The sequence below is a fragment of the Neopsephotus bourkii genome, unplaced genomic scaffold (genome assembly GCF_033783945.1).
Source record: "Neopsephotus bourkii isolate Nb327-2 ecotype Australia unplaced genomic scaffold, CSIRO-AGI_Nbou_v1 NB_13, whole genome shotgun sequence".
Classification (NCBI taxonomy): domain Eukaryota; kingdom Metazoa; phylum Chordata; class Aves; order Psittaciformes; family Psittacidae; genus Neopsephotus; species Neopsephotus bourkii.
In genome coordinates, this window is record NW_026900530.1 from 165,319 (window position 1) to 192,505 (window position 27,187).

General features: G+C 38.7%; 1 protein-coding gene across 5 annotated transcripts; it reads right to left on the minus strand.

The window, feature by feature from the left end:
• Positions 1–427: 427 nt before the first annotated feature.
• Positions 428–24,038, minus strand: CYLD (CYLD lysine 63 deubiquitinase). Of its 5 annotated transcripts, none has more exons than XM_061369501.1 (16): positions 23,378–24,038; positions 22,171–22,338; positions 21,080–21,185; positions 19,975–20,073; positions 18,696–18,812; positions 15,721–16,109; positions 14,124–14,289; positions 13,152–13,293; positions 12,467–12,589; positions 11,154–11,245; positions 10,060–10,126; positions 5,868–6,000; positions 5,088–5,196; positions 3,815–3,933; positions 2,339–2,555; positions 428–875 (listed from the first exon to the last, which is right to left on the minus strand). In XM_061369501.1, exons 1-16 carry the CDS (start codon positions 23,882–23,884, stop codon positions 691–693), a joined length of 2,739 nt encoding a protein of 912 aa, XP_061225485.1. In that variant the 5' UTR covers positions 23,885–24,038; the 3' UTR covers positions 428–690. The 5 variants fall into 5 exon arrangements, with proteins under 5 accessions (XP_061225485.1, XP_061225318.1, XP_061225247.1 ...); XM_061369334.1 differs by having other exon boundaries at positions 19,993–20,073; positions 22,036–22,338; XM_061369263.1 differs by having other exon boundaries at positions 22,036–22,338.
• Positions 24,039–27,187: the final 3,149 nt, after the last annotated feature.

The window sequence follows — 27,187 nt, forward strand, 5'->3', positions numbered from 1 at the left end:
CTGTGCTTCCCTTTAATACCCTCTTCCCCTCCTCCTTTTCCCCTCCAAAAATATTTTTGCACAAGATAGGAGTTCAGATCTTTAAATAAACGTTAATTTTTGAAGAAGAAATGTGTGAACTGAAAAGAATGTAGTAGACAGAAAAAGAATAGAATTAATATGCAATGAACAGTCTAAAATTTATCTTGCTAAAACTGAAATTGTTCTCTCTATTGAAGACAGAATCTGTGGTGCTAAAAAGACCAAGGCTGCAGAGAAGTGGTGGGGTGGAGGGTAGAGAAACAGAAGAGAATCACCACCCCTGGTCCACAGAAACACACTGAGCAAGAGCCCAGTGTATCCTCACACGCTCAATGGCCTAAGGAGGCTTATCCTGATATAACTCCACCTTTAACATTAAAAAAAAAAAGCCCGTCTGTAATCAGCACACTTAAAGCTTTTAATTTTTAGTAACTTCACTTACGACTTTGTTTAAAAAACAAACACACAAGCACACTTCCCAGAGTGCAAAATGCTTAAATACTTCAATTACAGAACTCCACATGTAGATTTTGGAAGAGGGCTCCTTTTGCTCTCATAGTCGATTTCTTCCATTGCCAGCCAGAGTTGCATTAAAACTAACCAAAACGTGCAGCAAATGCAGCAGTCAATAACTCCGTACTGTTTCTTCAGTATTCCAGAGGCTGTTGCTCATTTGTATAAACTCATCGTTGGACTTTGATACATGCACATGTACGCATCACAAAGTAGTCTTCTTGCACAACCTTGAATTTTTCTGGAATCTAACGAATGTAATTCTTCTAGAGACATCTTCAAATATTCACCAACTTCTGGACATGGGGTAACTTGTGGAATGTTAAAGCCATTCTGACCTCCTTTTAACCATAAGTAAAGAAAAAGGAACAGATTAGAATAGCAGCTACATGCATTTGCTCTTTGAAATGTACTTTAATTATGACAGCATCACCAGTTCCTGAAAATGCCTTCTAAAGAAACCTAAACATGCCTTTCTGGTCTACTGCAGGGTAAATGTCTAAGAGAAGTGTATTGGTCAAGAAAAATATCACCTTTGCTGACAGACTATCTTGTAGTGTTTACTAACAAAACACCCACACAAACACCCCACCAGAGCAAGAACTTTAGGTTCATTAACACTAAAAGTTCTATGTGACTGTGGGAAGGTGACCTGAATACATACCTCACTTTGAATGCTATTGAACTGGTTAATGATACGACAACTGATAATGGCTGATGAATTTATAAACCACGTTTGTCTGTACCTGACTTGTCAGACTAAGTCAGGGTTTGCTCCTGGCCATTTTCCATGTAAAAATAAGCACACTCAGCCAACACAACTGTGAACATCCATGACACTGTTCCCCAGTGGATATTTTTAGCTTATAGCTAAAAAAAGAATCACAACCCAGCTGAAAAACACAGTATCTGTGATAGAGAAAACTCTAATATCAGCAGGACATATAACCAGTGAGGATCTATCTCGTATGATCTACACTGCTGAAATAAACTGGTTGTCTACACACTTGAGTCTTACATGTTTTCAAGCACTCTGAAACAAAGCTTGATTGCCTTCTGGTTGTTACAAGAAAGAGACTTTAATCCTGCAGCAGCTTCACTTTCAACAGGAGGCCAGATTCTTCTGCCCCCCCACCAAATCACACTGTAACATGAGGGTTCAATAATTCTTCATGCAAAGAGCTGTTACTATGAGTCTGACATGTCATCTATTACCTTTTCTCTCAGGCAACATAATTAAACAGTATTTAATGCAGCAGTATCTAAGAGAACACTTGTTTTACTGACATTTGTTTTATTATAGAGTAACAGTTTTCCACTGATAACTCTAAAGAGATTCAAAGGAAAGGCAGAGATGTTGTAACATGTGACTATTTCTTTTATTCTAAAGACACCTAGGCTAAGTCATTTAAGCAAAAGCAATAAAAATATTTGCATGCTATCCAAAAACTCTGCACATCCACTTAAATATAGCCTGAAAAAATATTCCTGCAGTTAAAATTAATTCCCTTTGTCAAACTTACGAAGTATAGAAAAGCGTCTGAAAGCCCCACCAGAAAACCCATGCAGTTACTGCTATACCAGCTACTTACCAACTGGATTATCCATCCAATTTAGATGAAATTCAGATCATGAAAATCAGTGGCTGCTATAAAATCAATGCACTGGGGTAAGGCTGGGTCGAGATTAGTGTCCCAGCGTCAAATTAAACAATATTAATATCCCCAACACTTTAAGAAAGAGGCACTGAAATTCAAACTAATAATAGAAAGAGAAAAGTGGTAAGAATAAATAAAAGGTCTACCATCCCGATCTGCCATGCTGTCAAAGAAGAGCCAGGCGGAATCATCCCTCCCATATTTAACAAAAGCTACATAGTGGCTTGTTTCTATGCAGAGAACAGCAAACAACTCCATCTTCTGGTACGGGATGCAGCCGTGTCGCCAGTCCCAGTCTGGCAGGTCTTTAGGTAGTGATAATGGATTGAATTTATGACTCTGTCTCTTGGGATGAAGATGAACCTACAATTGAAGTGATATTTTAGAAGAGAGAAACTACCCCATAAGGTTATTTGTTTCAGTGGCAGACAAAGCTAAAAAGAACATTACTGCTGAACTGAAGATTAGTGGCATTACAGAAGGAGCTGCAGTAACAGTAGCAGACTAAACATTTCTTCTACTTCTCCCCACTACTGTAGTTCAGTATTGCCCAGAAAATTCAAATGTAAAGTTAGAAAGGAGGCAGATTTAATGCAACAATTTTCTATTCTGCTCAGACTTGAAAACAAGCTACAGCTATGACAGCTTCATGCAAGTTACCAAACAGTTCAAAATTAAGTGATTCTGTCATGAATTTATCAATTCAAACAAGGTACCGTATTATAGGCTTAAATTCTAAACCAACAATAGTGTGTGTGCCTTTAACATAGCAGACTATACCACACTTCTCTAACTTCTTAACATGTAGAGAGAAAGCAACGTTCAGCTGATGGGGAAAGAAACACCACAGGACTGGTAACAACTAAGGTGACAGTAAGTAAGACCAAGGATGATGGACTTCAAGGTAACAGAGTGGCACCCAACATGGAGCGAGACTGGAACAGGAAAGAAGCAAGGACATAACCAACTGCCAACTCAGTGCTAGGACCTTGCAAACATGCACAAGCACTGAGGTCATTCAGTAAACACAATGAGGAAGACTATCAGGGACCACCAGAGACCCCACTCAGCAAGAAAGCACATGCGTAATTAGGATGCAAATATTATAATTAGTTCCAGGAAAGCTCATGAATATGTCAATAGTTTCCTGGGAAAGCTGTAAATATGCACAAGTATGCTAAATATATAGCTGTTGTTGGCAAGTTTCAGGTGCGCTCCCCTTTGCGAAATGATTCGTGTGTGCGCCCAGTGCCGCGATAAAGAATGTTGCTTTCCAAAACTTTAAATTGAGTCTTAGAGAGTTTCTCCAACCAACTTTTACAGTAACAATTTATGTAAAATGATGATTTAGAGCAGGCAACATTAAACAGATTCCAATTTGCTTATGATTACCTCTTCACTGCATCCCATCCTGGATTTGGCAGTTGCCATGTTTTTAATAAGAAATCATCAGTGAATACATTGCAGGGTCAAGTGGAGGCCCTAATTTTGTCACCTGGTGAGCACAGTCACACTAGCGCTGGTAAGAAAAATCTCACTCCGCTCTTATGCCTTTCTTTTAATTATTACAGCATATACCATTCGGGTTAAACCTGTGTAGAGTAACAAAGACAACAACTTACTTGGGTATTGCACGTTTTGCAGAACTGTTTGATTTTCCCAGCAGAAATATCAGTATCTTCGTAACATTCTCTGCACTCATACATAGCAAGTCCTCCACATATGCGGCACTGCCTGGGAGCTGCATTTTAAAAGAAGGTATTAGTCCCCAGTTCGGGGAGACTTTTTTTGGGTTTTTTTTAAGACCAGGGGTATAGAAAGGAGTGGGAATTATGACTTTAAATTAAAAAAAGCCCACTACATTAAAAAAAAGGTAGAACCAGACTGCAAATCAAAGCAAAAATGTACCACGGGATTTAACTTTGACATAATGTGGAATAAGGGAAAAACAGTGAGAGTTGGAAACTGCAAAACAGTAAGTTCTATCAACTGCATGAACAAGTGAAAGCAGGCTTTTACATAAAATTAGCTCTCTTTCATCGTACTGGTCCAGCTTAGCCCCTAGGTCTGTCAACACCAGGGAAGAAAAATAAAATAAAAATATCGTAAGATGATGGCCACGACAGAGATTATTATTCTAAATAATAAAAAATATTATTTTAGAATTATAATTCTCTTTATTATTTTAGAGATTATAATTTTATTTAGAGATTATTTTTCTAAAATGTTAGTGGTTTTATGAATTCTTGTCTCACATTTAAAAACGGGTGTCTTAGGTGATGCAATGAAAAAATTCAGTCACAAAAAAGTGATCCAATTTATAGTTTAAAAATGCATCATCACTAGATGCTGCATATTTACACACTAATCTCAGCTCCTCTTCTTCTGGTTTGATGAACTGATGACAAAAAGCTTAGGAACAAGCAACACGGACTGATGAAGACTAATGAAACATAGTCAACATTGTAAATACCTGTTAACCGATCTCAATGCTACACTTACTTAGCTTTTAAGATTTCCTGCCTGCATATTAACAAATTGTTTTGCCGCTAATAACTCAATTTTAACAACACTGTCTTGAAATAGAAAGTTCAGTTGTAGAGATACTCAAGAATTAAACATAAGCAAGTTATATTTTGTATAGTTATAAGCAACATATAAGCAAGTTATATTCTCTGTTCTGAATTACAGCTTTTAATTGACGTAAGAAAAAAAACAGCATTCAGCATTCTAGCTAATAATTGTCCCTTTCCCCTCAGCCTGAGCATCTCGCACTACCTGGTTAAATATTTTATTAAAAACCAAACAAATCCCCAAAACTACCAGGTGTACTTACTTTGACTGTGTCAAGTCACTCTCAACAGATCTTTCATTACACAAACACAATATACTTACTGTCTTCAAGTAAGTCTGTTATATTTAATTCCAAGGATGGAAAAATTTTGTTGAACATTTTGAAGTCTTTTCCAAACCGAGGCATCTGGATGATCAGGCAAGAGGGTGCCTAGGTAAATTGACAGAGTATAATGTAACAAGCTTGAGATAGACAATTATCTAAATTTAGAGAGATACATCTAATGCAATAAGCATTCATGCTATTTAAAACTTGCAGCCTGTTGACTTCAAAATTAACAAGAGGGTAAGCAAAAGAGAAGTCTTTGAGAGAAAAAAAAATTAAATATAGGTTACATAAAAGCTTATATAAAGCTTATATAAAATATAGCTTTTTAGCTTATAGCTAAAATCCAAACCTAAACAAACAACAGGAAAGCGGCATCTAAACCACTGTCAAATATCGTAAGTCCCAGGCATACTCAAATAGGATAGTAAATGCATGGGACTACACTCCCCCATGACATGGGGAAATCTTGCTTTATAAAGCTTTTTACAGAGGTGTCTCAAAATACTAGTTCTTAAAGCAACTTACTGGCGGTAACTAAGTTTTCTTTAGTAATTCTTTACCTAAATTACTTTGGTCTTTTCAGCCAAAGGATACATGTCATTAAGGCAATCTTAAAATATTTCTGTAACATAGGCAACCTTTACCACTGACACAGCACTCCCTTTGCAAATATGCCTGCATTTTGTTTTCACACTAAAATCCCACTCTTGTTCCATTGCTGAATGAGCAAACATCCAAGTATCATCACTAACTGACCAACAGCTATCCCTCACCTCTGCAAACTTCAAGTTGCTGTTGATGAATGACCACTCTAGTAACTGCTGAATTGTTGGAACTCCGACTTTCTCATTTTTGTCCATAAAAATTTGATAGAAGTAACAGTCCTGTACTTTCTGACCTGCTGATCTAAAAACAGATTAAAAGAAAGCAGATTTAGAAGCTTTACTGCAACAATGACTGTTTTCCTAGTAAAATAACATCTACCAGAAAATAGTCTATACAACATCCTTTCTGCATTGAAATAGATTGTGTTTTCAAAACCAATCCCAATACATAAAAAACCCCAAGCAAATACACCACCCCTCACAGCCCTCCTTCCCCCAAAAAAAAAACAAATAAAAATAAAATAAAAAAAAGAACAAAAAAAAAAAAAAAAAAAAAAAAGAAAAACCAAGAACCACAGGGGCAAAAGATTAAGTCACCAATTTAAGTAAGCTTCCAGGTCAGATATTTCAAAACAAAGTAGAAATCCAGTACTTATATTTTCAGGTTATTTTTCTCTAACATAAATGTAAATCTTCAACACTTGGGAAGAGAGATTCAAATGAGTAATACAACCCACTCTGGAAGGGCATAAGAAAGTACACGGAAGACTGTGCTCACATTGAAGAAATGGATTTTGCTATCATGGACAAAAAGCACACAGGAGAAACCAATAGCAAAAGAAAAAAGTTAGGTAGGAGCTGTTTCACCCCACTGTCAATGTTCCTGGGAACATTCCTCACATTTGCTATAAACGGTAACCTCCTCCCATCCCAGCTAACATTTAAGACAACACTGATTTTGAGAGTACTCAGGTGTTGAGAGGATTCTAGCAGTATGATGCACTCAGAGTAGCTATTATTAATTTTAAACCTACTTTTAAGAAGAAAGGAGACTTCTGAATTACCATTTCAGAGTTAAGGTAAGTGTACAACACACAATTTTCAGTGCTAAAAGCTGAATGGTGGAACCTAACTTCTGTTCCCCTCTGTCTAGCACAGACATGGCAAAAATCTCAAAAGCCAAGGTTTACAAAAGAGGGTTAAAGAAACATTGAGGAAATGTACAAGTGGAGTAGGAGGCATTTGCTTTTACTTTAGTCATTTCATCTCTGACTAGAATGATAGAATAGTTAGGCTTGGAAAGTACCTTAAGATCATCTAATTCCAACTCCCCTGCCATGGGCAGGGACACCACACACTAAACCATACCACCCAAGGCTTTGTCCAACCTAGCCTTGAAAACCGCCAGAGATCATTCACAACTTCCTTGGGCAACCCATTCCAGTGCCTCACCACCCTTACAGTTAAGAACTTCTTCTTATATCCAATCTAAACTTTCCCTGTTTAAGTTTTAACCCACTGCCCCCTGTGCTGTCACTACAGTCCCTAAGAAAGAGTCCCTCCCCAGCATCCTTATAGGCCCCCTCCAGATACTGGAAGGCTGTTATGAGGTCTCCACGCAGCCTTCTCTTCTCCAGGCTGAGCAGCCCCAAATTTCTCAACCTGTCTTCATACAAACAGAGCAGTGTGATGGCCATGCTTCCCTTCTGCCTTAAACTTCAACTTGCCTGAATGTAACACAGACCCCAGACATACTTTCTTTTTTGACACGTTGTTACTGATTCAGACATCCTCTAAGAAGGTGATACTTTTGATCCCTCTTAACTGACCTGCAATATGGTAGAATCATAGAATAGTTAGGGTTGGAAAGGACCTTAAGATCATCAAGTTCCAACCCCCCTGCCATGGGCAGGGACACCACACACTAAACCATGCCACCCAAGGCTTCGTCCAACCTGCCCTTGAACACTGCCAGGGATGGAGCATTCACAACCTCCCTGGGCAACCCATTCCAGTGCCTCACCACCCTAACAGGAAAGAATTTCCTCCTTAAATCCAATCTAAACTTCCCCTGTTTAAGTTTTAACTCATTCCCCCTTGTCCTGTCACTACAGTCCCTAATGAAGAGTCCCTCCCCAGCATCCCTATACGCCTGCTTCAGATACTGCAAGGCTGCTATGACATCTCCATGCAGCCTTTTTTTCTCCAGGCTGAACAGCCCCAACTTTCTCAGCCTGTCTTCATACGAGAGGTGCTCCAGTCCCCTGATCATTCTCGTGGCCCTTCTCTGGACTTGCTTCAACAGTTCCATGTCCTTTTTATGTTGAGGACACCAAAACTGCGCAAATTACTCCAGGTGAGGTCTCACGAGAGCAGAGTAGAGGGGCAGGATCACCTCCTTTGACCTGCTGGTCATGCTCCTTTTGATGCAGCCCAGGATACGGTTGGCTTTCTGGGCTGCAAGCGCACACTGAAGCCGGCTCATCTTCATTTTCTTATCGACCGGCACCCCCAAGTCCTTCTCCACAGGGTTCCTCTGAATCTCTTCTCTGCCCAGCCTGTAGCTGTGCCTGGGATTGCTCCAACCCAGGTGGAGGACCTTGCACTTGGCATGGTTAAACTTCATGAGGTTAGCATCAGCCCACCTCACAGGCATGTCGAGGTCCCTCTGGATGGCATTCCTTCCCTCCCTTGGTGTCATCGGCAAACTTGCTGAGGGTGCACTCAATCCCACAGTCCCTGTCAGCGACGAAGATGTTAAACAAGACCGGTTCCAACACCGATCCCTGAGGGACACCACTCGTTACTGGTCTCCAGCTGGACATTGAGCCATTGACCACAACTCTTTGTGTGCGGCCATCCAGCCAGTTCTTTATCCACCAAGTGGTCCACCTATCAAATTGATGTCTCTCCAATTTAGAGACAAGGATGTCGTTTGGGACAGTGTCGAACACCTTGCACATGTCCAGGTAGATGACATCAACTGCTCTACCCCTGTCCATCAGTTCTGTAGCCCCATCATAGAAGGCCACCAAATTGGTCAGGCAGGATTTGCCCTTAGTGAAGCCATGCTGGCTGTCACCAAGCACCTTGTTGATTTTCATGTGCCTTAGCATGCCTTCCAGGAGATTCTGCGTCAAGATTTTGCCAGGCACAGAGGTGAGACTGACTGGTCTGTAATTCCCCAGGTCATACATTTTCCCCTTTTTGAAAATGGGGGTTATATTTCCCTTTTTCCAGTCTTCAGGAACTTCACCTCACTGCCATGAGTTTTCAAATATGATGGACAGTGGCTTAGCAGCTTCATTTGCCAGCTCCTTCAGGACCCACGGATGGATTTCATCAGGTCCCATGGACTTGTGTACATTCAGGTATTTCAGATGATCTCGAACCAGATCCTCTCCTACAGTGGGTCTAGGGTCATCGTTCTCACAGTCCCTGCATCTGCCTTCCAAGACTTGGGTGGTGTGATCTGAGCATTTGCCAGTGAAGACTGAGGCAAAGAAGTCATTAAGAACCTCAGCCTTCTCCAAATCCACAGCAGCACACCTGTTAACTACCAAAAACTAGAAATACATTCTCACATGAAGATCTATTATTCTAATTATATTAATAATAAAGACCATTATTATACTATGCTACCTCAGCTGTTTCACTGGAATAATACATAAGCCACAGGGGTTTCTCAGAATGTATTTCATACAACTGAAAGACGCAGTAGTAACTGTGAGGGTCTTAAGATGGCAAGCTGCTCTCTGAACACTTCATTATATAAACCAAATACATATTTGAAGTTACTCCTTTTTGTGGTTTGTGGTGGGGTTTTTTGTGTTGCCTTTTTTTTTTTTTAACCTAACAGTAGGCCTTTGTCTAGGCAGAAACAGGAACACAGTTCCAAACTCACATCTATATGCCTTGATCACTCATCCTTTCCAATTCTTAAGATCTGCCTACAGAACCACCACAGAAGGTAGCCTCAGTACTCTCACGTGTCAACTACACAGTGAACTACAGCACACTGCATACTGATCCTGTAGCCAGTGCCACAGCTCCCATATCTCTGCACACTACAACAGGCAGTGGGCACTTACCTCACACTGCTGAGCTAAAGCAGCATATAAACTAATACGATTCCTGTCATGAGGAAAGGACCGAAAAACTATGGACACTGGGGCAAACCCCACCTACCAAAAAAGGTAGATGTCAAATTTGTCAATAGAACTTTATTATATTGAAACCTATTAGAAATATGAATCATAACTCAAAGGTCCTCTAAGAGCTCAACTGGAAAGGCAGCCGATGGATAGTCTCTCACCAGCCTCTACAAATAGACAAGTTCAACAAACAGAAAAACACTCACCTTATTTTCAACAGTGGCTCAACTCTTAAAATATGGTGAAATAAAATATTCAAAAATTCTTCTGGATCTGCAGGAAGAGGGAGAAAAAAAAAATAATCCTGTTAGTACACAAAACCAGATACATTATTGAAGACTGATTTTAAATAAGTGTTTCCAAAATTTTAATAGGAACAGAAGTAAAGGTTCATTTTTACAGCTTTATTAACACTAGTAACATGACAACCTATGAAGACTTTCATGACACAAAACTATTTAATCTTTTGGTGTCAAACAGTCCTAATAAAAGACACAGGCTCAACAGGGTAAAAAAAATCCTTTCCAGTAAAGATCAGAAACTTCAGGGGAATCATTTCGCATCACACAACTGTTCCAGGAGAAATAAAACCTTTTAAAGAAAACAATGAAACTGCAGTGAAGCGGTGAGGAGGGGTGACAGTAACACACAAAAATCACAAAACAGCACAAAGTTCCTCTAAACTAGAAACTGAATTCTCCAATCAAGAATGCAGCAAACAGTGGCTTCCCAGAGATTTATTCTCCCAAAACACTGAGAGTTTTCTGATGTATTTCTCTTCCTGCCACTAACTAATAAATACTGGTTTTCAGCATTCAGTATTTACAAAGAAAGTAGTGTTCCCCCCCCACCCCCCCGAAAAATGAAACAGCTATATAATACAACACTAGCTAATCATTATATGCAGCAAAGATCAAAAGGTTGAGAATTTATTTTTCTAACATGATTTACACTTTTTATTTCTTAATATACTACATAACCATTGTGACAACAAGATGTTGTAAAGATTATTCCTCAGGGACCAAAGGAACATTTAGAAAGAGGAGAAAGACCTCAGCTTTATTACAATCTTCATTTCTGAGGAAAAGCCTTAGATTTCCCCTCACTGCTAGAAGGCAGAGAAAGAAATCCAGTCTTTTGCTGACTTACAGCAGAAACTATTCAGCTAGGGCTCCTCACATATTAAGGGAACAGAAGAGTCCTTTTTACCACCCAATGGTCACTCAGATCTCTGGTGGAGATAATACTGCTACAGAGACATATATGTGTGGTTCAAAGAAAGAAAAACTACCCTATTTACCTTTTTCCTCTGAAGTGAATCCTGATGCAGCTTCAACTTTTTCAAGTATTTTCCTCAGTTTCATTATTTTTGTAGCACATACATATCCGTATCTAAGATAAATCAGTTTAATAAGCTATTAGCTAGTTTGTGATCAAGTCAAAGAAGGAGAAAAAAACCTCTTAAATGCTGAAATACAGGCTCTCAGATCCCTCTTTACCTGTGTACAATGTTGCTTCAGAACTATGACTGACTCCCGTTTTTTTCAATTCAGTATAATTTCAGTGAAGGGCTTAATGTCCTTACATAACCTTTAAGACCTCTTTTTAAACATTAACTTACCAGGGTAACTCTTTTCTGATCTGTCAGTCAGTTACTTTTGATTTGTTTTCACTCTACTTTAGATCAGTTAATACATTTTCAGAATGTCACGTAACAGCACTGTGGGCATTGTTAACAAAAAAAATATTTCAGTATTTGAGAAAAAAGATACAGAAGCTGAAGTTCTGAGCATTCAATCTTTTCCTCTAAAACTTTACAAGAAGTGCAAATAAAGACTTGAGCATGGTAGAAAGGGAGGAGAAGTAACACTTTCAGTCTTCTTAGCCACTTTTTCTGCTGGCCAGGGTATATCCTACCCTCTATACCAGAAAACCCTGGAACACAACAGGCAAAGTACACACACCTGTATAACAACAAGGATTCAGAAGCAGTCCTTTTATTCCAGGAATCCAAAGAAAAATTTTGTAATAAATTGTTCAGTGACAGCCCACAGAATTTCAGAGATACATGTTTAAAAAATAAAGTTATACACAAATAACTTTTCATCCAGAATTTTGCCATATTTCCTTTGTTCATTGTGCCTAAGAAATTACAAAGCTCATGTTAAGTTTAAATGTTTTTTGACCTCTTGCAGACTACATATAGAAACTAACAAAACTTTTAAAGCCCCAACAAATCTATCAAATTGTGAAACTCCACATAATTAAAATACTTTTCTTGTCAGCAACAGCATTAAAAACGTGTAAATATGAACACTATGAATAAACATATTTTGCATTTATCAGTGCAAATTTTACAATAGCTTTATGCTGATCAATTTCCAAATAGAGACCAGTGAAAATATTTTATCAGCAAACAATGAATAACTATTTCCAGCTAGCACTGCTTAAATTTACCATGCTGACTAAGTAAAAATACTCAGTCCAACCAACGGAAAAGACTGGCAGCAGCAGCTAGCTAAACTTTTTAGATTTGCAATAGGAATGCGTACAAAGAAGAATCTGGTGTAAAATTTTGTATTAGACCAGAGACCAATTAATGCCTTCACTTACATTCTCAGAGGATTCACTATCTCTGTCCTCAACAGCTCTTGGGTCTCACTATAATATTCTACATCATTCTTTTCTTTAGGTCTGAGTAACACAGTGTCCAAAACAGAGCTAAAAGAAAACAGGCTAGGAAGAAAAAAAGAAAAGGAAGGTTGTTTTGATTCTGGAAGATACAACCATTTAGATGCCTGAGCAACATAAGACACTCTAAGCAAAGCCACAGGAAGAATTAATAGAACTAAATAAACTCAGAAAGATATAATTAAGGACAGAGGACAATACAGCTGTACTAAATAGGAAAAGACCACTCTAACCCTGTGTCCTTTCTACAGCAGAGTACAAAACCAGTTGCCCAGCATTCTGCAAATATAAATTTTAAGAGATTATTTCCCTCCCTCCACCACCCAGCCTGTGCACGCTCATCCTTCAAAAAATATCAGGCCAGGGACTCAGTCAAAAAGAGTATGGATACATAAGGGCCAGCACAATTTGGACATGATTAGCACACTTGTGTTCTGATGCAAATGCTGCAGAAGCTGTTCAGATTGGAAGAGCACAGTCATGTGTCAAAGGTTGCAGTGCAAGACTTTGTAGGCTGCGCAGCAATACAGACAGACAGTAATTACAACACAGATCACACATTGTGCATTTGTAGCATGGGATGCCACTGTACAAATTATGAACTTACCAGAATAAGGTGGAGTCTAAGTAACAGGAGTTGTAATGACCCTGGATACCTTTCTTCTTTCCAATCATTGTCTCTAAACCTTCTTTTTCCATTTTTGGAGGAGTGTTTTCTTCTACCACTTCACTTAAGTAACCTCCAAAGGCTGAAAGTTTTTTTTTCAAAAAACACTTTAAAGCCTCAAATTTTATCCTCCTCGAGATTTTCCTATTAATGTTTTATAGCTAAGTTGCTGCCTTAGTGTGTAAGCATTCCTTCTCTGGACTAGTATAGCATTTTATTATAGCTAAGACTCACTGCTTCCAGACATTGAACAAGGCTTTACATTCCACTGACAATGCACATTAGAGTGCTTCAGAAAGCCTGGAGCACTGAATTAATTTTACCCAGTAGGAATGAAGTTCTTTTCTTATTATACATGCCCTCATCTTACATGCCCCTTACATGCCCCTCTATCTTACAAGTATCAGACACTTGTTTCTTTGCTTTTGTCTCAGGCTATACAGCATGACCCAAGAAATCTCAAATACTTGAAGTCAGGAAAAAAACTGAGTTTTTTGCTACTAACGTCTACCATTCAAATACATGCTTTTCTATGTTAAGATTTAGGAAAACACTAATCTGACATTACAGAAAAATAACCATCTTAATTTCTGATAACGCAGTCAACTATTGCTAGTGTTTCAAATACCATTTTCAACAAGACTGCTTTGAAACTGCTAAAGATTTACAGCGTAACAGAAAAAAAACCCAACTTAATTTTATGGATTTCTTTAAATAGATGAACATTTTCTTGTTTTAGAAGATAATGCATAGAAGGGTTGCGTTCTGTACAGACTGATATTCTAATTATTTATCTCATTTATGTAATACCTGTACAGATTTTCAAGTGTTCCATAAATAACATATTGCAGAAATAAATTAAACCAAACCCCAGGTCAGCTCCCAGCTGGTAAGTAAGCAGAAGCTCAGTACCTAGAGAGTTGCAGCGTTCAATCTGGTTGGAAACTGGCTGTAGTGAGGCAAACCTGGAATCTGGCCTGCAGCTTTTGAGTTTAACAAAAAGAGCTTTCTTCGGAGCACACGTGAAGTATCGAGTTCCCTTAAATGTGCCATCCGTACAACCGGCACATTCATCTTCCTGAAAAGTCAAGTGAGAATTCACTATGTTTCTTATTTCTAGAATTCCGGAGTAAAACATCCGACAGTATCTCTACCCATAGATCACCCTTCAGATACTCTGACACTTGATATACAATGTTCTTGCATTTTAGCATAAAAAGCTCCAGCTGAGGTAGTTTTTAACTGGATTTACTGAGAAAATTAAGAGTCTCATTTTTTTTCCTTCATGCTTAAACTTTCACTCCATCCAAAATAAAAATTCCATCAGAAGCAGCTTGGGGGAGGTGGAAGAGGAGAGCAAGAATTAAACCTGTCAACATTAGGAACTTAATTAAGCTAGCCACTAACTCCAGATACCTTCTGTAGCTAGAAACAACACACATCCACTACCAAGCATATTTTAAAACAGAATTAAAATCACTAAGCACTGGATAGCGTGAATACTTCCAGGGTGACTGTCACCTGCACAAAAAAAAATAACTTCTGTGTGCAAACACACAAAATGTAATCAAGGAAAGACAACACAAACCAGGTATGAAAAATAACAAGTTATCATTAGTGATCTTTGACAAGAAGATTTAAGGTATACTGTCTGCTTCCTAACAACTGCTAGGTTTTAATAAAGAAATGCCTGACGGGCAAGTCTGAGACTCTAGTTCAACACAAGGAACCCCAAGATGCAGCCTCAGAACACCTGTGGCAAATGGTAGCTTGAGCTTCACCAAAAAAAAAACACCCCAAGCTGAAATTCCTGTCACATTCTCACCTACTTCGCTAAACATGTCTGTTGTTTTACATAATTGTACCCTGCTCTGAAATGTTACTGAACATGATCCCAAAATAAAGAACCGTTATCTCCCTAACTACATACACATTTATTTAGCTGATAGCCACTTACAACCTTGGCAGCAGCTGCCAAAGAGCAAATGTCAGCACATAGCAGCAATTCATGGTTGCAGCAACTGTGAATTTACAAAGTGCCCACAAAACACACCAAGCACATGGCCGTCAAATTAACAGCATCACTACTAGCAATTGATCAGAACTAGTGTTCTCTCTCTGACCACTGCCCATTTGCTGCTTTGCAAAAAATAAGCACACAATTGATATTCAATGAAGACTCTTACAGCCAGGGCATTTTATGTAAATCTGCATTTTAACTTTTCTCAATTAGTATCTCCATAACATAAAAAAGGCACTCATTTAAGTGAAAAGACCTAGAAATCCCATTACCCGTTGTGACACAAAGACATCTCAGGGCCTACCAAAGGAGTAAGGTCTAGGCCAGCCACAGAAGTCAGAACTCATCTAAGAACTTAGCTGCTCCATAAAGAGATCACATGGCAACCTGTCTGACCAAATTCCTCCAGACTGACTGCTTTGCAAAGCATACAGGCACCAACTCTCAGAAACAAAGCTAACATTAATATGAACTACAATTTGTATTTACCAGTTCCAGTCCAGCTAATACTTCATTTACTCCAGGGGGCTGGCCAATCCATCGGATTACTCCATAGAAAGGAGGATTTTCTTTAACTTCAGCCAAGGAACCTGCTTCAAGACCATGCGAGTTCCCAGCTGGGCCTGTTGATGATGGACTCTCCTGGTTTGCTGTAGTATTTACATCACCAATGACAGACTGAACAGATAAAGAGAGAGGACTATGTCCAATAGTAGTACCAGTACCATTAGTACTTGATGTTTTTGTCAAGCTGAAAGGGAGGGAGTGAAATCTGTTTTCTGTAGACACAGAGTTCGTTAAAGGTGGCTGCAGTGGTGGTGAAGAATGCCCAAATCCAGGAGATGAATCACTAAGTGATTTTGCTGGGTCTTCAGCAGCTGTTAAAATCAAAACCAGGATATCAGTTAATGTTGGTATGGGTCTTTTTCTTCCCATCTTACGAAAGGAAATACTTAGCTATCAAATCAATGAAGTGCATCTGCAAGCACATCAGATTTAATGGGCGTCCTGTGTAGGAAGCACTAACAGGTGGGAACATGTAGGAAGATGTTTGTCACTTGGCAACACTGAGGAGACAGAATTGGCTGAGCAGACACTGCTGCAATACCACCACTTTTACCACAAACAACAGAAACAAATAACAGAGAGGAAGGAGATGTTAGCCAGAAACTACAAGAAGGTTTAGACTGGAAACATTGTGTTTTTTTAAGCCCTTTAGTCCCACATCAGATTTTTTCCTCTGAATTCAAGTTAACAGCCCCAAGGATTATGACTGTAATGGACAAAACTAGGGAGAACTCATTGGTCAGCATGACTGAGGAAAAGATGTGGTTCTCAGCTCACACAGAGATGTGTAATTGCTTTTAAGCATGATCTGCAAACGCAAAAACGTTTACTGCCCTTGCTCCATCACAATATGCTTTGGTTCTAACATAAACAATCTATAGGTATCTATAAAGAATTAAGGATTTCAATAAGTAATGATTAATGCAGAGCATGATAAATAAGATCACAACTAGATGTAATAGCACAAGTGTTCTGTATCTTCTCTCATCTCTCTACATGGCCTCAATATACAACTGGTATCCACAGAGCAAAAGCTTCTTCTTCACATCTCTTCTCCCCACGCTGTTTTATTAACTTAAGTTAATGTCCAAAATTTTAATCCTTTACTTCCACAGTCCTTTCTATATAGGATATTTTCCTTGTTTATTTTAAATATTATAATAAACTAATTTTAAACAGAGTTACAAACTGTTGGAACAACATCTTCAAAGAACAATTTGAATTTGCTTCCTTTTACAGTTCATGGAATTCTGGGACTACTCCTGCTATAGGCTTCTATTGTAAAATAACATTAGTCTAGTATTTACCCCTTCAGTCACTACCCAGCCAGCCACACTTCAGATTACTGATCCTTTAGGTATGTGCACCCATACTTGGAAGAATTCAGGGAGAGATTTTACAACATAACCTCAAAAAATACTGTAAAAAATTTATATGCTTGTTAGGTCTGTGACTAGTGGAGTGCCTCAGGGGTCAGTGCTGGGACCAGTGCTATTTAATATTTTCATCAACGACCTGGATGAGGGAACTGAGTGTACTCTCAGCAAGTTCGTTGTTGACACTAAACTGGGAGGAGTGGCTGACACACCAGAAGGCTGTGCTGCCATTCAGCAAGACCTGGACAGGCTGGAGAGTTGGGTGGGGAGAAATCTGATGAAATTCAACAAGGGCAAGTGTAGAGTCTTGCATCTGGGGAAGAACAACCCCATGTACCAGTACAGATTGGAGACTGACCTGCTGGAAAGTAGCGAAGGGGAAAGGGACCTGCAGGTCCTGGTGGATAGGAGGATGACCATGAGCCAGCAATGTGCCCTTGTGGCCAAGAAGGCAAATGGCATCCTGGGGTGCATTAGAAAGGGTGTGGTTAGTAGGTCAAGAGAGGTTCTCCTCCCCCTCTATTCTGCCTTGGTTAGGCCGCATCTGGAATATTGCATCCAGTTCTGGGCCCCTCAGTTCAAGAAGGACAGGGAATTGCTTGAAAGAGTCCAGCGCAGAGCCACAAAGATGATTAAGGGAGTGGAACACCTCCCTTATGAGGAGAGGCTGAAGGAGCTGGGTCTCTTCAGCTTGGAGAAGAGGAGACTGAGGGGTGACCTCATCAGTGTTTACAAATATGTAACGGGTGGGTGTCATGATGATGGAGCTAGGCTTTTTTCAGTGATATCCAGTGATACGACAAGGGGCAATGGGTGTAAACTGGAGCATAGAAGGTTCCACGTTAACATCAGGAAGAACTTCTTTACTGTGAGAGTGACAGAGCACTGGAACAGGTTGCCCAGGGGGGTTGTGGAGTCTCCCACATTGGAGATATTCAAGGCCCGCCTGGACAAGTTCCTGTGTGATGTACTCTAGGTTACCCTGCTCTTGCAGGGGGGTTGGACTAGATGATCTCTTGAGGTCCCTTCCAACCCTTGGGATTCTGTGATTCTGTGATTCAGATTAATTACACCCCCAACCCCCGACTGATTAACTGGCATGGCAGAATATTAGAGTTCCTTTAGGTCTATGATATTAGCTACAAAAAAACAGACAAAATAAAATTACTCTATAAACTTGGCTGCAAGGAATATCTTTGTATCTTCCTTCCAAGCCTCAGCTTTTATTTTGCCTGCAAGATGTGTATTCCCACAGAGCTGCGCACACACTGCCAAGAATGCAGTCTCCTACGTGCAGGATAAAACCACAGGTCTACCAATTAAGACAAGAGTATGTTTCCGTGGGGGTTCCAAGATGCTTTTCAGGATACAGTATATCTTCCACTAAGAAAATATATTCCAACTGCTTTAAATTGAAACTCATGCTTGTTTTATTTGAAAAACACCAGCACACTCTAGTTTTGTTTGGTTTTTTTTAAAATAAACTGCATGACAACTTGAAAGACTATAATCTCTCTTTACCTTCATCAATATACCATGGGGGTTTTGCTTTTGTTTGAGGCTGAGAGTCAACCGATGAGCCATTTAATGTGTAGAAGGCTTCAGATCTGTTTCTTTTTCCAGTTTCAGAGGTAGATCCTGGAAAACAACATAAGGAGATTAATCTCCATCTATAAAAGGTTAGCTACACTCTTTATTTCATAATATAAATTTGTTACTATACGTTCAGGAGGACAAAACAGACTTTGCACAAAGCAGCAAACTCCCCCATCAAAGCTAACATAGATCTAAGTTTGAAACAAGGTAACAGTTTATCCCAAACCAACTTAATCCTCCAAACTAAAATTTTAAGTCACCAATCTGATGGCAGCAGAATACACGCCGCAAGTGCCAGTTTTTCATTGCTGTAAGTTACGGATATAAGAAAGTATTTGAGATACAGCGTAGAGCATGTATGTTTGGGTTTTAAAGCAAAAAAAAAAAAAATCAAATTAAAAAAAAAGAAATCAGAGTAGGCAGATGAATTACGGATCCAATTCCACGCAGCTATGACTTGGGCCAACATCAAACCACAGTTACTTCACTGAAAACCATTTCCATCAGCATCCAATGCCAGGCAGAATTAAAGCTACAGGATATACTGTCATTAGTATTCTACAACCCAAACCAGACACTAGTAAACTCAAAACACTGAATTTTGATTTCTGCCTTTTTCTAAATTAAACAGTTTCCCTTACAGGTTTTGGTTTGGGGTTTTTTGGTTGGTTGGTTGGATTTTTTTGTTTGTTTTGTTTTGGTTTTTTTCCCCTGACAGATTTTCCCTGGAAGAGCTGGCCAAAACCAGAGTAAGAAGAAGTTTACTTAAGAATTCAATCTCAGTTTTGAATTGCAGCAAAATTAACTATTTACTATTGAGTAGATCTGCTCCTGGGCTAAAAATTTGGCCATTTCTAGTCCTGCAGAAGGGAGACTTATATTTATTAAAAAATATAAAAAAAACCAAAACAAACAGCCACACTTTCAGAAAACAGAATACAGCTCTGAAATGGTTATAACAGACAACAAGCTAATATGCTCCTGAAGTCTGGCTAAACCTCAAGCTGTTTTTCATGAAAATGAAGGTGTTTTGAGCAGGCTTAAATTAAACCACCTACATTATTATGATAAAGTAAATTCACAATAATATTCTGCTTCAGAGAAATTTACCTTGATATGTAAGTGAATAAATGATGAAAAATATAAGGCAACGCTCTTCCCCAAACAACAGAAATCTGTAAAGAAAATTACTTCCCATACATACCAGTAGACTTTGGCTTACTATGATTGAACAAGCTTTTGTCACCACCACCTCTGGAGGTATAAGCAAGCTTTGGAGGTCTCCTGTCCTGTGACACAGTCTCTACAACACAGTATGAAAAGAAAATTAGATTCCCTTTTCTATGCTTTCACTATGTTAGAGAGAAGTTCAACTTCAAATGTAACTGACCCAAGGTCAAGCATCGTAAGTTTTAAAACTGAATGGAGCCAAACCTTGTTTGGCTCATAACCCATGTATATATATGACTTGCTACTACCACATCAGCAATTACTTTACTCTGAAGTCTTCCACTATTTCTTGAACACACCAAATACATTGAAGAATGTGAAATCAATCTATGTGTGTGCTTCCTTTATGGGAACAGATGCATGAATTCCTAATCTTTGTTTTCTACCAACACATCTGCAACAAATGCTCTTTCCCAAAATAGAGAAGTTCCCATGAATTCTCCAAAGAAGGGGAGTGCCTCATGCATCTCAACTAAACCAACAAGTAGGAAGTGAACATAGGAGAAATCAGTCAAATTCAAGAGAAGGGGAAACAGTTAAAGAGTACAGACTGTACAAGACCACACAACTCTGACAAGGAATCAGGGGACTGTGGTGGTTACATTATTGAGCGAGTTATTGTGGATAGTGAAACTTTCCACGGTTTTGCTAGGAATTTTCAAGTATTTATTCACAGAATGCATAAGTAATACTATCAATAATTCTATCAATAATAGATAATACTATCAATATATTTCATGTGCAGAAAGAACAGCTTTCTGATCCAGGATACTTAAACTCCTGGAGTAAACCGAACAACATTAAAAAAATAGATTCCTGCTACAGACACATATTCATTAATTTTACATAACTCTAAATACCATACAATTTGACATTAATTTTGTTCAATATTAAACCTTTTCTAATACTGAGAGTGAAACAAAAAGAAGGAGGAAACTAAAAAGAAGTGCAACACAGAAGGTGAAGCTAATTTGAGTAAATTTAGGATATTAATTCCACCGTACTGTTTTAATCATGTAACTTTGCGTGGGTTGAGATGTTATCAAAGCTTGCCTTCTGGTTAAGAAAGTAAAGCATACCTGGAATAACATCATTGATATGCAAAAGAAGTGTACTTTCAACACTTGCAAAACTGCAGAGCTGTATTCCATTATATCTTCCATCCCAGTTTCCAATAGGATTATCCTAAAAGTAGAAAGACATGTTACACGTACCCCAAGAGAAGATTTACACCATACAAAATATACTTCTTTAAAAATGTAAAAAGTGAAAAGAAAATGTTTTACAACACCTGCTTTTTCCTGTAACAAACTTTGTATTTGGAACATTCAAACATTACGGCCTTCAAAGATGAACCTGAACTTAAAAACTGTTCTTTTGAAAAATACTTCTTATTTTAACGAGCATTCTTCTACTAAAATTCATTATTTGTAAACAAGTTAGAACTCCTGGGCATTGTTAAGCAATGGCTACTGCAGTCAAGACAATGGAAGCACCTGATGATTTCGAAAAACAAAACACCCTTTAACTATCAAAAATTTGAAAGCTGTTCATTTTAAAAAAATCAAATTGCTAGAAATAACTCTTAATGGCAAGATTCACATTTTCTTGAAAGATCAACTTCTGTACTCAAAACTCAATACTTTTAAGACAGGACAAAAATCAAACAAACCAAGGTTACTTGAAAAACAAGCTCTTGGAAACAGCTCACAAAGGCATTCATCTTACTGTTTCAAAAGACAAACACTCAACTCCATTACAGCAAGACTGACATTTAACATTACAAGTAGCTCAGTGGAGGCTCCTCAGAGTAATCAGAGTATTTCTCCTGAACTGTTTAGAATCAAACAGGATATCATCTACCTGATAACAAAAAACAACGACCGCCAAGGGGCATATTTGAACACAAGTGTTTATTTCCCATTTTAGGTCAGCCTCCGCTGAAGTAGCTTGTGGATAATGTTTCTTCTATACTGCATGTAATTTACTTGCTAACACACATGCAGAAGTTATTAAATTCAGATTATTTTCTTACCATGTCCACTCCAACAACGTATCCTAAACTCTCGTTTCCTGGTAAGACATCACAGAATATAACTGTCCCATACTCTATACTCTCTCCTATCTTCAGAGAAACCCTGGAGTTGATCTCCAGAGGAGGAAGTTCTACCTGCATTGCTTCAACAGGAGCTGCATAGTCACTTTCCAGTTCATTGTCATCATCTTCCACCAGCTCCAGTTTGTCCAAAGCAACAAAAACCCCACAATCCTCATCGCATCTGAAAAGTTGCTTGCCTTGGTATTGTCCATCAGTAAAACCCTGACCACGACCTTCTTCCTAAGTGTTAGAGGAGGAGATAGGGATGGGAAAGGAAGGCAGAAAAAAAAAAAAAAAAGGCAGTGTATTTTGTGCAGAAACAGATTACTACAAAAGCTGTAATATAATGCAGTGCTCTGAAGAAACTGCAATTAGAATTGGCCTGGTGAACTACCATTATATTCGGAGAAATGTGTTGCTGGAATTTGTGGCAAACATATGCTCTACCTTAGGAGAATAAACAGTAAGATGTTTGACTGGAGAGTAGCTGCCAGCAAAGCCTTTTTATTTGGAGAAGCATGTTTTCTTCAGGTGCAAATCTTGCTTCCATCTTCAAATTTTTGCCACATCAAGACAAGACTAATTTGCATTTGACATAATGCTAAGCATTCAAAAGTTCTACTTAGACGCCAAATAAAGAGAGATAATTTTCAGAGGCACTTGGCCCTGATATTCCCACAGGTTTAGTGGGAAATGCAAAGAATCTGCGGGAAGTTTAAAGAGGACTTTGAAAAACATACTTCTAATGCCAGAAGGGCACCCTCTTGAATCTAACCCTTCAAAAGCTTTTGGCCAACATCAATTTTGTAGATTTATCTCACTAGGCACACAACAGCAACATCCTCTATCTTAACTAGCTGCCATTTGACTTTTAGAGCTCTACAGAACTGGCAACCCTGAAATCCAAGCCTGCATTTATGGACTGTATCCTGCCATGCGCAGGGAAAAACAAAGTACTCAAGAGAAATCTGACAGATATTTGCCACAGTAGGGATGTAAGTAATTTAATTTTCCTAGGCTGGAAGAATCTGAGTGCATTCTTTTTGCCAGCCCATGCACTTCATCAAGATTTACTTAAAGTGTGGAATACACAGCAGGTGTGACAGGGTGTGTTCACAGGTATTTAATAACAATACTTATGAAAAGACTGAAGATTACAGAATTTTTAGGGGTAGTGATGCTTCCAGAAAGAAAATTGTTATTACTGCCTCTTTAAATAGAAGAGTTTTAGCTCATCTTATAAAATATGTATGATGCTTCCCCTTAGTAAGGAACTTACCAGTAATTCTACTCCAAAGTATATCCCCGTTAGGGACCTTTCTTGCATCAAGGGTCCTCTGAAACGAACAACTCCAGGGAATTTCTCATCTCCCGATCTCAGCTGTACTCTAACAGGTGAGCCAATATCTATTTGGATGCCTTTAGTTAACCTGCTTTTGCTTTTAAACAGACTGTATCTTTCCTCACAGTTAGTAATAGCCAAAAGCAACTCAGCTAGTTTTTCATTTATTTCTATAATATCTTTCTCGTCCACAAACAGGACTGCATGAGGTTGTTCCAGAATCTTTAATCCAATCTGCAGTTTCTTGCCTTTACAAGGAATATTTCTGGAGTGTCCCACAGAAGAACGGTCTTGAAAAAACTGCCCAATGCTACCTTTGGGTACTTTCAAGAGCTTCTGCGTCTGCTTGTCCAAGACACTGCATTCCTGGAGAAGCAAGTAAAAGATCCGCTCTTCCCAATAGGATGAACTGCCTTTTTCTTGACTCCATAAGCCAGAATTCATTGTGATTAAAACTTTGTAAGCTGCATAGAAGTCTTCAAGAAAAATAAGCTGTTGATTTACGTGCACGTATCTTCACAAATCCTACTGGAGGGTCCAGCCTTTGTGAAATAATGCAATATTCATTTTGCAAGGAACGAAATTCAGAGCAGAAAGCCTAGAGAGGAAAAAAAGTAAAAGAAAAAAGGCAACATGAAACTGAGGAACTACATACTCTTAAGTAAAAGAAAAAGAAGGAAAAAAAAAACAAACAAACCAACAAAAAACCACCACCAATCAGAAAAGCCCTTAAATCTATGACCAGCCCCCACTCACTCTACAGATAAAAATAGTTCAGCAAAATCTTAAAGACACTGAACAGCCTCGAAACAGCCATAGCACTTTTGATCACAGACACATTTCTACTTGTAATTGCTGTGTATTTCCTTTCCTCCTTTAGTTCCTCAAACTAGAGGAAAAGCATAATGAGACGTAGAGAACACATGTAAGTAAAAGGGAAATGAAAACTTAATTTCAGATGAGCAGGAAGAAATAGCCTGCTTGAGTTTACAAACAATACTTTATGGAAGCTTTCTTCTATGAAGATCTTTTCCAGTGATTACTGACAACCTTTTTTTGACAAAGTGTACTGCATCTGTCATCACAGGTAAAATTTTGATTCAGTAAAGTACAAAATTGTGTCAATGTAGCAGAACAACAGAAAATGGACACTTCAGTACTCCATAACAGCCATTTCTTTAGATAAAATAAATTGAGTGTTCCAATAAGCAATAAAGTAATAAAAAAAAGTATGACAATAAAAAATTGCACCAGTATTGCAACATGTAATTTTGAAGAAAAACCTGAAGACTTTTCTTTAGGTCATTTTAGAATGATAAGTCGCTTTAACGAAGTAGAAGGAAATATATCAGTTAATAAAATATGTGCTGGTTGATGAGAAAATGAACATGAGCTGGATTCAGCGTGCACTCGCAGCCCAGAAAGCCAACTGTATCCTGGGCTGCATCAAAAGAAGAGTGACCAGCAGGTCGAAGGAGGTGATCCTGCCCCTCTACTCTGCTCTCGTGAGACCTCACCTGGAGTATTGTGTGCAGTTCTGGTGTCCTCAACATAAAAAGGACATGGAACTGTTGGAACAAGTCCAGAGAAGAGCCACGAGGATGATCAGGGGACTGGAGCACCTCTCGTATGAAGACAGGCTGAGAAAGTCAAGGCTGTTCAGCCTGGAGAAGAGAAGGCTGCGTGGAGACCTCATAGCAGCTTTCCAGTATCTGAAGGGGGCCTACAGGGATGATGGGGAGGGACTCTTCATTAGGGACTGTAGTGATAGGACAAGGGGGAATGGGTTAAAACTTAAACAGGGGAAGTTTAGATTGGATATAAGGAGGAAATTCTTTCCTGTTAGGGTGGTGAGGCACTGGAATGGGCTGCCCAGGGAGGTTGTGAATGCTCCATCCCTGGCAGTGTTCAAGGCCAGGTTGGACGAAGCCTTGGGTGTGATGATTTAGTGTGAAGTGTCCCTGCCCATGGCAGGGGGGTGGAACTAGATGATCTTAAGGTCCTTTCCAACCCTAACTATTCTATGATTCTATGTATGTCTATAGTTTAGATCCTTCTGGACAAATGAAGAAGATCCACAGTACCTTAACAGGACTTGTTTACTTCTAAAGATGACAGAAAAGGGTAGCATACAAGTTAAGAATATATTTGTCATGTGATTTTTTTCTGTTAGTAACCCGTGACATCAGAGTTCGCATTCAGTTAAAGGAGATTCTCAATTATTTATGCATTTAACTTCAGTAAATAAAAAGCATATACTTTTTGTCCTCCTGCCTCCTCTTTCTACCCTGTTCCTCCGTATCTTTTCTCTGATGGAATTCAAATATCACAATATCTATTGCTATGCATCCTACTCAGTTTGATCTGAGCTTCAGAAACTAACAGAAAACAATGGAATTTAGTAGTACTGTAATTGTATTCATCATCTGTTTTTAAACAAAAGAGTATTTAACAAAACTCCTTCCCCCAAAGAAAAGCAGCGACAACCAGAGAGGACCTGAAATATACGCAAAGTAGCATCTTTCGCTAGGAATCTACTCATCTGTGCCGACTTGCCAAGCCTCCTGTGAGGCCATTGAAACCCCATAGCCATTCAAATTGGAGACAGGCCACTTCTCACAGGTGCTACGGGGCGGTCAGTGTCATCACCATATTTGGACACTGCTGCTGCAGCAGCTCACAGTAATTATGTTGTTTATAATGTTTCCATCTGCAAAGTAATTAACATCTAAGGGACAAAACCTGGACAGTTTCAGGCCTCACTGAGATGAAGTCTGGCAGACTGTCAATCTGTTTTCAAGTTAAGAAATATTTCGTTTTCCTTTCATTCACATAAATGGGCTTTAATGCTTGTTGGTGATTAACAAGAAAGTCTGATATCAATATTGGATTGAAATAGCAATGTTTTATGTAGATATTGATAAGGAACAGATCTCTCCACCCCCACCCCCCAGACAAAGGAAACAAAATTAAATGACCACTAGTTTTTGTAAGTCTACTCAGATAGTAAAATAGAGTTCTATCCAAGTCCTGTCCTGTTTCCTCCCCTTACTTTTTCCAGGCACTGGGAAAAAATAGATACTGTCTTGCTCTTCACAGCTCCATTTTACGTTCTGAGCTTGCAAAGACTGGTGCACTTACTTAACCTTCCTCTTTGTGAGTTACTCCACAAAGTTAATCAACCTCCAATCCACTGCAAACAAGAATCTCTGACATTATAAGGTTCATGATCTTTCCTATTTCACTTACAGAAATAATTCATTTTAATAAGTATGTACGGAAACAAAATACTAATAGAAGTCTGTTCAAGAGCTTAAATAATAAATTTTATTTTATTAAAAAGATATTATTTTATCTATTTTTTAATAAGCATACTCTGCTTGAAAGTCAACTGCTTCAATATCACACAATCTTCACGTTTAGAAGAATTTTGTGTGAAAATATGTTAACAGCTGCGTTTAGATTACACAATGATAACTTCACATGGCATGGGCAGCCTTTCAAAGTTCTAGTCATCCACACAAATGTTATTAAGCTACTGACTACAGTACCAAAAGGTCTTCCAGTATGAAGAAGTTCATCATCACTACAGAAAATGTCTTCCGTTAGAAACTTATCTAACACCACTATCCCCTACCAAAGAAAATATACAGCACTAAACCCCAAATCCTCTTTTAGAATAACGAAAGTGCTAAATTAGTATTTAGCATAGAAAAGCTTGCTAAAAAGGATATTAAGTTCTGGCAA